Genomic DNA, 12,459 nt, shown 5'->3' with positions numbered 1-12,459 from the left:
ATAAATGTATAAAATTTTCATGTAATCGTCTGGACGTGAAGGCAATTAACTAAGGCAACTATTGACATTATATTAGTGGAGTCCATAGATGTGATACTAATCATCCCGTTCATCTAATAAGATTATAATTTTTCAATTAGGTCCACTCGATCGGGGAATTTTCATGATCTTTTCATGTGGTGTTACATGACCTACACACTGGGGGAATCTGAGACTGATCTCCCAATTCTCTTCTTACCAACGGAGTTGGCTCAAACCCAAAAAGCATTGGTGCCTTGTGGATTATTTGGTTTAAAAGCCAGCTACTTCACCACTGGAGTAGATATGGGCTACAAGCGTGAATCACGGCCTTTTATATATTGCTGTAAGCTGTAAGGTGGGTCATAACAATGCATGAAAGGCCTTGATTTCATGATTTTGGCCTAGCACTGCTTCAAGATTCCAATTTTTTGTTTTATTTTATTTTCCGGTAAGAATTAATAACCTCCTCGACTATTTGGATCTTGTATATTGATTGCAATGAATTGCACTATAAAACACGGGTTTGGATTTCGGATCCAATCATAAATGGGTAATGATATTTGGGTTTATAGTTTTACTAGATATTTCCGATCTCAATGCTGACTGGGTGCCAGAGTGGATAGTCAGCGTTAAGTTTTAGAGGTGTTGAAAATTTTCGATGTCAAAGTATTTGGAGAACTGATTTGCAAATTATCAGTACTACCGGAGACGGCAGACCTACTATCACTCTCGTCTCCACTCGCACTCAGAATTTGATTATCTCCCGCGAACATACACGACGTGAACAAGAGAAAAGAAAATGTGAGGTTTCTTGCGTTTTTATGCTGTCAAAAGCAATTTTAGAAGTCAGAGATTGATCTCTTTATAACTTTTATTCTTTCCCCTGCTACTCTACTGTTTTTTTATTTATTTACTATTTGGTAGGAGGTCTTCAATCAATCGTCCACCAACACCAGATGCAGAGGAAGATCAAGGAAAAGAGCCCACTCTTCAAGAAATTATCAACATTAAGGTTCGTTTATCCCTTTGCTTACCTCTTTTATTAAATCCTACCACTGGGGAATATTCACAAGACTATTTTTTTTTTTTTCTGTTTGGCAGGCCACTTCTGTTTTCTTTGTCAATTTAGATTTTCTTGGTGGATTGGATGTGCCTCTATGTGTGTGTGTGTGTGTTTTGTAATTTTCTATCTTTCCGATATGTTACGTTCGGATCATTTAGTATATGAATAATGGGTGGAATAAGGAGAAGCGGAGGAGAAGTGGATAGAAGATTTTAGTTTTACGATAAATTGATAATGAAACTACTTCTGCATTTAACATGCTTACTATGGATGCTTTTCTGAATAAGTTCCGTATTTACTTTCTTTTTCTTAGCTTACATTGTGTTGTTATAATATTTATGTGTTCTGGCCATTTGTTTTAGTTGATCGAGAGTGGAGAGAAAGAACGATTAAAGGAACTTTTGAGGGAAAAACTTATAGAATGTGGCTGGAGAGATGAAATGAAGGCTTTATGCAGGTTTCTTCTTTTAATCAACCTTTGTACAATTCTCAGTCGCAGCTGCATTTTAATCATTAATTGGATTTTAATGCAGTTTTTTTTTTTTTTTTAATATCTCATTGGTGTTTCAATATATACAGCATATGCATCTTGTACTCATAAGTTTTTCGTTACTTAAGACCATCAATACAGTAGTTTTGATGGATGCAGATCAAACAATATGTCGACACAGAGGGCGGAGGATTTAGAACTAAAATATAACCGAAAGCAGATAAATGGTTCCCGTACAAATAATGATAATAGTAAGAAGTAATTTTACAAAAACTATCCCCACACGAAAAGACTGTAGTTGGGTGTTTGTTTGTCTCTCTTCATGTAGTGTAGCTTCTCTTGCCTCCTATTTTCAAGCTTATTCAAGTTTACAGAGAATTGTTTTTTCATGACTTGGCCACAAATCTCTTAAATTGCATTTTTGGTGTCCTTTAACAACCTCTTAAGGTAAATGTACAGAGGTTTCTGTAGACACTTTTTCTTTTTTCATCTTGATTTAGAAGCTTTTTCCTTGGGGCTTTTATTGTCACTTTCAGATGTCTTATAGTCCAGGAGAGAGGAGATTTTATGGTTTTGTAACTCTTGTTTTGTCATTCTTTTGTATGTAGCTTCTTCACTCGCTTGAGAATGAAGTAAAAAAGAAGAAAGGAAAATAATTATATTTTGGAAAAAAAAACCGCAAAGGACAAAAACAAATGCCGATAACCTATCCTTCTGTTCTCAAAAGAAAAAAGGTTATTTAGCAACCAAAGGAACCATAGTCTTGAGAATATTGTAAGCATTTTCAAATGGAGCTAACCTTCTAGTATTCATAATGCCATATTGAAATACTTTTAACCACAAACATCCATTTTAGAATTTGCAAGATTTTTGCTGTTTATGATGTAATTGCCTTTTATTGGGTATTGGTACTTTGTACAATATATCATTTTTTAATAGGGCGAATGTTAGGTTAGGTAACCAAACTACAATTAGAGAGTCTTCAATAAGATTCATACTTACTGGAATGATGCATAACATTTTCAAAAGTAGAATTTTGAGTCTGGCATTATATTATCTTTTTTTTTTCTGAAGCTTCTATCCATCCTTGATTTTGTTAGTACATCTGGAATTTGAATAGATGGAATTTATCTTGACATACCTATTGATTAATTGTGATTTCCTTCATTCTTTCTATATTGCAATCTAGAGATTGTAGATTAGTTTTATCTTAAAGCTTTTACCTTTCTATAGGAGGAAGTTTTTTTTATATCTTGCAAAGTATCTTTTTTTGCTTCTCGAGATGAAAACAAAACACGTCTTTCTTATTTTAGAGCCACCCCACCCCCGGTTTTCTTAATGTGACCTAAGCATGCAAAGGAACCCAATCATTTCATGCTACTGGATGGAGAAATATTAGGTTATCTCTCTGCAACTGATAGTTGATTTAACTGTTCTCGAGAAAACATGTTTCTGCTTATTGTCAAGCACGTGAATGGATCATTTCATGCTACTGATAATTATTCTACAGAAATATTATAGTGGTGGATGAAAATTTATTAGATTGCATCTATAAAATTGAAATTTGAGCTAACCTGTTTCTGATAACTTTACTTTTGTACATGTATTGATTTTCTTGGAATTATAGCTTTACTTGTAATATATTAATTCATAATTTTTGTATGCAGGCATCATGTAGAGTATAAGGTTTAATTTCCATGTTTAACTAACAGAGTAATGTTTCTTAAGTTTCACTTGCAGTTAATAAATTTCTTTGCATTTTTTGGGGGGCTGGGTCTTTGATATCATATGTTCACCTTGTAAAGCATAAGACTAATTTTGCATTTCTAATGATATGGATGGGTATTATTTATTTTTTATTTTTAGCAGCGAATTACTATTTCGTATTGCTTTTTGTACTAGGGCATTTACAAGGAAGAAGGGAAGGCACAATGTTACTGTAGATGACCTTGTACATGTAATCACCCCAAAGGGCCGAGGTGGGGTCTTCTTTCTTATCCTTTCTTTTCTCCAATGACTATTGAATTTTTACGGGGAATATTTTGCTGTGACATTATCTGTTTTTTATTTATCAACTTATATGGTAATGCACCTGACAATGCACACTATCTTAGCACCGGCTTTGAAGCTGTAGAAGTACACGGTTTTTGTACATTAATTTACTATCTGTCAGATCTATATTACCTTCATGGAATGGAGTTAAATTCATTTCTAAACCATGGTAATTTGCATTTTAGATAAAGTGAGGTTCTTGGTAATGAAATGGTCGAGTAATTGGGAAATTAATCTTCTGTATTCTAACCTTGAAATTGAACAATTATTTTCAGTAACAGAAACTTCATTAATATGGAAAATTGAAGCAATGTTTTCAAAACCTACCTAGAGGCTGAACCGTTTTTTGCAGGTCAGCAGTTCAACCATCCATGTGTCAGCCCGTGATGTCATAATTAAAATTATAAAAATAATATATATAACACTATGTGTATATGCATATATACAGGAAAAGGAAAATTTTTCTGTTCCTCCTCAAAGCTACAAGCTGTTTGGTTTTTCACATTTTTGTATCAAGTGATGACTGATTATACAGAGGAGATTCAGTCCACCTGGGTTCAGCCATTCAGGGAGCAAGGGCAAAAGCCTCATTCAATCAGAAGATTCAGAACAGAGATAAAAAAAAAAAGGGTATGAAGAAACAAAGACTAATGATCTAGCTGAGAGATTAGATGAAAATAAAAGTAATACCTTAGGTCTGGACCATCTGATTAAGGGATCGAATGAATGGTTAACAAAAAAATGGTATGGAGAAGAGTTACTTGATGGAATGACTTTAAAATATCAAAAAAGATAGAAAGCGACCCAAAAATAAAGATTGAATCGCCCCAAAAACAAAGACATTCACCCATTCACAACATTGCAGATTGCTGGCATTAAGAAATACACCACTGGAGTCGTCAACATTAAGAGACTCCACTACCTGAAAGCCTTCTTGAACGGTGGTTGAGAGCCTTCTTCAATGATTATTGCTGCTTTTTGAAGTTTAAATCCTCAAAAGCTCAAATTCCTTGCATCTGTGTGTCAAACCCTAACGAAAAAGAAAAACTAAAAGAGGATTAGATTGGGCAAAGAAAAGGCAGTTGGGACTTGGGGATACATGGATTTTAACTTTTTCAAAGCCATAAATAAAGCATTTGAAGTGTGACCAGTCACCCGCTAACCAGGTCATCTGGTTTGATGGTTCAAAACCACCCAGGTTATGGATCTCTGACCAAGTCAACAGTTTTATTTTTCAAATTTCCAGGTTTTAGTGAAACCGAATCTGGAAATAAGACCAGGTGACGGTTCAAACAGTCCAACTGTCTGTCAATGGCATGTTGAAAACATTGAATTGAAGGGTCTTGTGTATTTATGGGATAATAATTTGACCTGCATATTGATTTTTTAGTATTGTTGGATGCTATGACTTTTCAGTTACTTTTTTCCTGTAGTTCCATTTTCTCTTTCTAATTTTAAGCATGCATTTTTAGATAAAGGACAAATAAGTTTTCCATTGATTGGCTACTTCAACACCAAAACTGTGAAGGAATAGGTATAATCTTTCAGCGATCAACTGTACATAATCCATTTATTAATACTAGGTTCTTGCCCTGGACTACAAGGGGATGTGCATCAAGGACAATACAAGTTTGTGTTGGCAACAAAATGACCTTCATATTTGGAAATAATCCAACCATATGCCCAAAAGGCATTCGTTCCATGGTTTCAGACTCAGTCATTTCTCATTCCTAATCCTTCAAACTAATCTATCTACTCATCCACTTTGATGTTAGATTTCTGGCATAATGAAAATAGATACTTGTATCCTTGCGGATAACCTTTCCAATGTCACCAGGTAATAAGCTCTCATGAATCTCTCTGCTTAATATTTCCCAGGTGCTGATCTCTCCTTAACCAGAATATGAGTGATTCTTTTCATTCTTGCTTTCACAAGTAGTTGTTGCGCCATGCATATTTTTTCCTCCTTGGATAAATGGTCGGGGAAGGGAGGAGAGCCTGTCGAGCCAATAGGGTGTAATAGTTTAGGCTCAAGGGTCACATCAAAGCATTCTCTAGGTTGTAGGCAGGATTTGGTCCCAGGTCTTGGGGACAAAAGACCTTGCTAGCATGCTAACTGGCACCTTCACCGTGCATCTTAGCCTGGACAAGTTCAACCTTTGCAATGTTGAGACAGTTCAAGAACACTTCCAGCTATTTACTTCTCATCAACTAAAGGTAATGTAAGAAATGCAAGGTGATAGCTGAAACCCTCTACACGAAACCATATTTGCGTACCAAAACAGGTAATTTAAAATGATTGTACCATTCTTGAACCTTCTGCCTATCATCTTGATGGATATGTAATGTTTAGCTACCCTTATTAGGGTGACAGTCTGTATCCACTTGATTGTCCCTTGTGCATGTAATTAAAAAGGTGTCAATTGATTTATAATCCCCTTGAAAATAAGCATGGTATAGTTGGTTATCTTCTTTTTCAATCTTTTTTATCATTTTCATGGTTAGTTTACAGTTGAGTTCTGACAGTCTGTGACCATCCCAATATGTTACAATGTGGCTCTTCTGTTAGCTTAATAGCATGATCCACTACATCAGTCTATCCATCATTTCCAGTTCAATCACGTGACTACCATCCTTTCTGTGGCTATACCTCCTTTCATGTTAACAAATTAAAAATGCAGCTAGAACTGAAAATTGCTAGAAGCCCTGATACAAAAGTGATCACTCTAGATGCTCCTCTTGTAAGACAATGATATATCAGTAAACAAGTTAGGAAATTGACCATGTCAAAGGTCATTTCCTTTATACTAGTCCAGATATTAATTAATATTTTTATGTTATATTCTGAACATAGTGATTCTGTTTGCATATATGTTTCATTTGCTCTTCCATCTGGAAAGTTCTTTGTGTCATCTTAAAAGATTGTGTACACATTATCATTTGTTCTGTTTCAGGAAGGCCATCCATAATCAATGTGGTAGGTCTCTGCCTTGACTACTAAGTATCTCCAATGACATATTGGCTCTTGAACATATAGGCCAGGCAACCCCAGATTGCAGTCTTTACCCAAAAACCATGTTTTAGTAGGAAGAGAAAAAGTGAATCATTTTGGTATTGCTAATTAACAAGTTATCCTCACTTTCTCCTCCAAACTGTTGTTCATTACCGGAAAATATTAAAAAATTACTAGCAGAAAAGGGAAATAAAAACTTCCAGTAGTATGCTTACAATAATACAATGAACCAATGTTGTAAGGCCCAATTTTTAGATCATTTACTCTCAATCCACCAACAAAACCAGATCTGAAACGGTTGAGGTTTTACATTTTTTCTTTCTATGTATTCTATATATATAGAAATATTTTGTTCACATCTCTAAATGTTAAGTACTTGAGTCAGTTAAGTGTGTAGAAAACTTTTATAGGCTGATTTTGGTCCTGGCTTATCCAAGAAGTGGCCCACCTACTTTGGTTGCAGTTTTATATGTCCCCTCCAAAATGAATGCGCTTTTTTTTTACACTAAAATTGACGTTGTATTTGTGGTTTGGATTTTTTCGAGTTTATGCAGCCTCAGTTCCTGATTCTGTGAAGGCTGAACTTTTACAGCGTATACGAGCTTTTCTTGTCTCAGCTTCTCTTTGATCGGAGATGACGCCTCCACCCTCCAGCTTGGTTTGGCAGTTTCTCCTAGAAGGGTTTCTAAAATCCAGAAAGGAATGATTAGAGTTTCAGTGGATATGGCCTGTTGTTGAATTAAGGTCGTGATGGAAGATGACTCCCTACCATTTGGTTAGAACTGCATTGCATGTTTCTTGGTTGGGTGAAAAATGAAACTGTTATTTTCTGTTCATCATCTTTGTTCTCTAAAGAGCTGTATGTTGTTAAACGTCTGAATGACCTGGGAAAACCCATATGAACATAACCAAGGGGGTGTTCGCCAATGTCTAAATCTGATTTTGTTTTCTATAAACAATATAGTTTTGCACTTTTGCTGACTAGGCAGTTATTTTTATTTTAAAAAACGAAATTATCTATTTTGGTGCTACCTGGCACTGGCTGGGGGAATGTAAGTAATTCCGAAAATACACATCTGCACGACTGCACCCATGTGATTTTATCTTGTTAAAATAGGTTTCACACTCACTTTCCAACAAGGGGCGATGTGATTTTTTGCATATAACCATAAACCCACACGAGCACGGGCACGGGTTAAATGAATAGTTGATAGTTGATACGGATCAACACTCATGGAATTTGAGGCTATACTGGTAAAGTGCCGCATCAACCAGACACTTGCAAGAATAAAGAAAAAATAATTAATGAAATTTCTATTGATATTCATGTGTATCCTTTTCTTTTTATCTTTTACCATTTCCCAGTTCTTCTAAGTGTATTTTTAATTATTCAAAATTCATAAGGAGTATTAAAATATGTATTTATCATGTTCAATCCTAGATTTAGCGTTACTGGTGCATTTGTGAGATTAAAATAAATTTTCGTATCATTTATATTAAATACCTCATCAAGCTTTCTTTTCAGGAAGTAATCAATTTTCTTTTTCAAGCAACCCGTCCCCGTGGGATACTGACACTACCGAATCCTGCAATTTGAACCCTGGCAAATACGAGTGCCTTTTTCTCCTTTTTCTTTTGGTCAGACCCAGAACATGAGATTCTTGATAAGAGTTTCTGGGAAAAATCGATACTTTTTGTCCTCTCCATTTTATACACTGCCAAAATACAGGTCAAGCATGGTTATACTTGCACATTGGGGCTGTATGCCTGTACAAGGCTGCACAGGCCGGGACGTATTTATTTTAAGTCGCACTAATTACATTTGCATTGAATCGGGGAACTAGGCAAGAGAAGCTAAAAATGGTGAACGAGAACTTAATAGAGGGCATATCTTTCTCTTTATCTGTAAGAAGTAAGAACATAGCAGTCAAAACATAGAAAGGTCCACGTACAAAATAAACACCAACTGGTAAATGATAAACACATCAAAGCCTTTTCTTTTTTTTTTTTTAACACCATCTCCTCTTGGGCCTTGAAATTACAATCGAAGGGTACTTTTTCGACTTTCTGCTCTGTTTACAGCATAACATTATAATATAACAAAAGATGTACCTACATTCTGAGGTACCTTCCCAATACATCTAAAAGACAGGCATCCAACTCAACCCAACAGACTCACCTCCTAAGCTTACGCTTATTGGAAAATCTGAGAAAGCACAGATGCGGAATACACTACAGACCAAATACATGTGTCCAAGTTGATATGCTAGTCCTTGCATTTCCACGACAAATTCATATGCTTCCCTGTTCGCACAAATCTAGCAAGGCCAATGTCTGCATCGGTGGAAAATAGAAAGAAACAGCACATGTAAGGCCTAGCGGTATAGCAATTTAAGTATGAATGAGCACCGGTCACACACACACTGAATCTTACCTCCGGAACAGAGAGCTCAAGACGAAACTTGGGGCCATCATAGTGATGCAAAACTGGCCTGAAAGCATCTTCTTCCAATGCCTTGCAAAGCTTCCTAACACGAATTCGCACCTGTTTTTTTGGGTTGGGGGAGGGGGGAGAACAGTTGCTCACATGAAAAACAATTGGAAAAAGGAAACAAGTTTTTTTTTTTTTATAAATAACAAAATTTCCAATTCCCTAGTCCAAATTCAATTTACCTGAGCAGGAAACCTTGATTCTCCTTTACATTTTTTATCTTCCCAAGCAGTTGGATCAATGTTAGATCCCCCAAAACTTGCTGCCTGTAGGAAAGCAGAGATAGAACATGAAGACTGTACACTAGAAAAAATATAATACAAATTAAAAGAATGCTTAAATGGGTACGACTCTTCACAGTTCACACAACTGGCTTCTCAATAATATAAAATGAAACGCTATCAAGAGTCAAGACATAAAATTGTGAATGGATTCATCAGGTTCCAGACACAGCCTCAATCATTACTGAATGAACAAGAAGTGAAACAAATAACAAGAGCAAACCTCAAATATCCCATGTAGTTGATGAGTAGTGTAGTTGTAGAGAAAGAGGGGTAATCCAGGTGTTATTGCTCGAACAGAATCTCTGTACCTCGGTGGTAGGCCTGCCATGTGAAAAAAACAAACATCACGGGATATAACTAACCTAACAAAAAGTGTTCTCCTGACCATATACTGCATGCCCAAAAGTGGATTGATTCACATATCTAAGCAATCCATCAAGAGGATAAGAGGAAAGCAAATAACGAGATGTTACCAAATAGTTGCCGCTTCAGATCTTCCTGCATTGTGTCGTTGTTACACACAAATATGTATCCTCCAAGGACCTCATTCCGTGGAAGTGTTTCTGTTGAAGGCAAGGTCTTGAATCTTTTGTCGACAGCATTATTATTATTGTTGTTGTTGTCATTGTTGTTGCTGTTGTTGTTGTTGGGCTCTTTGTTGGTAGGATTATTGTTGCCATACTTGCTATTGCCAACTGTCAAGTTCATGTTTCCAATATTGTTTCCATTGCTCTTCTGGTACACGGCGTTCAAATTATATATGCCACTCCGAAAAGAACTCTTGTTCAGGGTTTCGTTCATTTTGGAGTCCAAACTGAGCATGCTAAAATTAAAGTTGTCAAACTTGTTGTCTTCCTGAAACCAGCTTTTCTCTCTTGGCCTTGTTTCCACAGAGGATTTTGAAAGATCAAGATTGTTCATCCTTTCGCCCTTTGACCTCATCTGCTCAGCGAGTTTAGTCGCAGCCATAAACCACTGGTGATCCTCTGAAGCCTTAGATATTCCACGAAGCTCGTCCCCCAGTTGCCAAAAACTGTGCTGGTTGTCCATCATTCAGAACCCTAGCCATTATGGACATAATTATATGTTTCAGCAAAGGAGAAACGAAGTATAACAGAGATGACGATTTTTTTTAACAGTAAAATAGCCAGCTTTGCATCAGATTAAATCAACAAGGATATGAGCATAGTTATGAAATTGAGATTTCAAGATTGCCAGGTCCAAATGTTTTAGGTAGGTCAAAATGGCTCCTGTAAACACATTATTCTCGCATTGTTTTATAGTTTATAATGAAACATAAATCATTTAAATAATTGAAAAAATAAAATAAAAGACAAGCTTTATCCTCTTCTGTATCATCAAGTCTATTACATTTATAGTTCAAAAAATCATAAAATGAACCGAAATTCTACCAAATCCGGATCCAGAATGAACTAAATAGCTTGAAAAAAACAAGTAAAACACACAGAAAAGACCAGAGGAGGCGTTCAACTAGAAACAATGATCAGTGAAACCTTTTGGTAAAAAATATAACGAAATCGAAGACGTAAAACGTAAGAGAAGATGCTCGTGGAATCCATTCAACTGACCTGAACAGCTCAAAAAATGGAGAGACTCGACGGTCGATCTACTAGATCTGCAAATCTAAAAGAGCGAACAAACCCTAGATTTGGGGATCCAAAGGGAGGAAGAAACCCTCCTTTTTTTTCCCTCCGCTCAGCAAGGGAAGACACGAACGTAGGCAGATTTTTGCTATTTATATTAATATTGATACGCAAATGCCCTTTCCGATCGGAATAATTACATTCATACCTTGCATTTTTTAAATCCTGGAGCGTGCCTGACAAGTGACAAATACCGCTTCGAAACAGAGCTGATAAGCTTCGCCTTCGTAGCTCAATGGTCAGTTGTCTGCGTGCTGGGGAGCAGCTTTATAATTAGCTGATGCGAGCAGGAGTCACTCAGGGAGGCGCATTATCATATATAGCGCATCTAGACAGCTGAAATATTCTAAAATACTTCATCTACAGTTGGATTGGAATATCTTGTACTCAGGATAACGTTAAGAAAATTTCCTCTCCAGCTGTATAGAGTACATACTTAGATGGCTCATGGCTTTCTAACTTTCTCCGTAGCATAGACGAAAGCATTATTTTGGCCTTCCTGAGCGTGAATCCTCTCCATTGATCATCTCGACGATTTCTTTGAGAGGATGGTTCCAGTTCCAGGGATCCATTTACTGCAACCTGAACATGGATACGCTGTGCATGAGATAGATATTTAATATTTGAATTAAAATAATTACCGGTGCATCAATATTTTATTTTTTCGGCAAGAATATCAAATTTGTTATTGGGGTTCGAACGCTAAAAGACATGTTATAGAAGAGCCCGTTTGGAAGAGCTTCATGAAAGATGAGCTGCATTGACTGAATCCCTTTGAAAAAGCTATCAAAAGTAGCTTCATTATAAAGTTGATTTATATTTTTTAGTAGGACAACACTGGCTTTCGGTTTTTATTTATGGAAGCCGGAATTGCCGTGTTCGTTTACTTTGAGGCTGTGTTTGGTTTGAAGAAAAGTGTAGGAAAAGACAAAAGTTTATACAAATTTTTTACATGTTTTCCTTCAAACCAAACATAGCCCAAAACCTGCACCTATGATATTTATTTTCCCCAAGAATCGGATTCTTTTAATTCTCCGTTTTAAAACGTAACTCTTAGTATCATTTGTATTCGGTATGTTTTCAGATAATCAATCATGGAAATTTTTATCTTGCGAGAATCATTGCAATTTAAGTATTTTATTCAAAATTCCCTGGAAAATTAACTATTTTTAATCATAAATTTTCGACCTTTTCTCAACACATTATTCAAATAATAATTCTTTAGAACGGAATTTTAACCAACCATAGCGTTAGGTAGTCCGTTCATGTTTGGTGTATAAATTTAAGTCAGACACATTGTTAAGTAATAATAATACAATATATCATTTCCTTTTTTTAGTTTGTTGATATGCCATCTCTCAACGTCAATCTCACATGAACA

At 35.9% G+C, this 12,459-nt stretch overlaps 2 protein-coding genes across 3 annotated transcripts; one reads left to right on the top strand and one right to left on the bottom strand.

Moving 5' to 3' along the window:
* The first annotated feature begins 324 nt into the window (after nucleotides 1–324).
* LOC148862491 (transcription and mRNA export factor ENY2-like) lies at nucleotides 325–7,610 on the top strand. 2 transcript variants are annotated; one of them, XM_088974601.1, is made up of 5 exons: nucleotides 325–822; nucleotides 946–1,033; nucleotides 1,447–1,541; nucleotides 3,477–3,553; nucleotides 7,194–7,610. In XM_088974601.1, coding segments are annotated over exons 1-5 (336 nt in total). In that variant the 5' UTR covers nucleotides 325–820; the 3' UTR covers nucleotides 7,268–7,610. The 2 variants fall into 2 exon arrangements, with proteins under 2 accessions (XP_088830727.1, XP_088830726.1); XM_088974600.1 differs by having other exon boundaries at nucleotides 625–822; nucleotides 7,232–7,610.
* Nucleotides 7,611–8,503: 893 nt separating this feature from the next.
* Nucleotides 8,504–11,319, bottom strand: LOC148862490 (DCD (Development and Cell Death) domain protein). Its single transcript, XM_088980684.1, has 6 exons — nucleotides 11,004–11,319; nucleotides 9,888–10,475; nucleotides 9,635–9,735; nucleotides 9,313–9,396; nucleotides 9,074–9,184; nucleotides 8,504–8,973 (listed from the first exon to the last, which is right to left on the bottom strand). The coding sequence occupies exons 2-6, from the start codon at nucleotides 10,465–10,467 to the stop codon at nucleotides 8,932–8,934; spliced, it is 918 nt and encodes a 305-aa protein (XP_088836810.1). The 5' UTR covers nucleotides 10,468–10,475; nucleotides 11,004–11,319; the 3' UTR covers nucleotides 8,504–8,931.
* Nucleotides 11,320–12,459: the final 1,140 nt, after the last annotated feature.

Source organism: Nelumbo lutea, chromosome 3, assembly GCF_056320005.1.
Source record: "Nelumbo lutea isolate HS-2025 chromosome 3, American lotus-T2T, whole genome shotgun sequence".
NCBI classification, from domain to species: domain Eukaryota; kingdom Viridiplantae; phylum Streptophyta; class Magnoliopsida; order Proteales; family Nelumbonaceae; genus Nelumbo; species Nelumbo lutea.
This window is presented reverse-complemented; position numbering and strand designations above follow the sequence as displayed.

Coding starts and splice junctions, on each gene's coding strand:
- LOC148862491 (XM_088974600.1), top strand. Junction 1,542..3,476: donor GAAATGAAGGCTTTATGCAG/GTTTCTTCTTTT, acceptor TTTTTGTACTAG/GGCATTTACAAGGAAGAAGG. Junction 3,554..7,231: donor AATCACCCCAAAGGGCCGAG/GTGGGGTCTTCT, acceptor GAACTTTTACAG/CGTATACGAGCTTTTCTTGT.
- LOC148862490 (XM_088980684.1), bottom strand. CDS start 10,467: ATGATGGACAACCAGCACAGTTTTTGGCAACTGGGGGACGAGCTTCGT. Junction 9,736..9,887: donor TCTGAAGCGGCAACTATTTG/GTAACATCTCGT, acceptor TTCACATGGCAG/GCCTACCACCGAGGTACAGA. Junction 9,397..9,634: donor AACTACATGGGATATTTGAG/GTTTGCTCTTGT, acceptor GCTTTCCTACAG/GCAGCAAGTTTTGGGGGATC.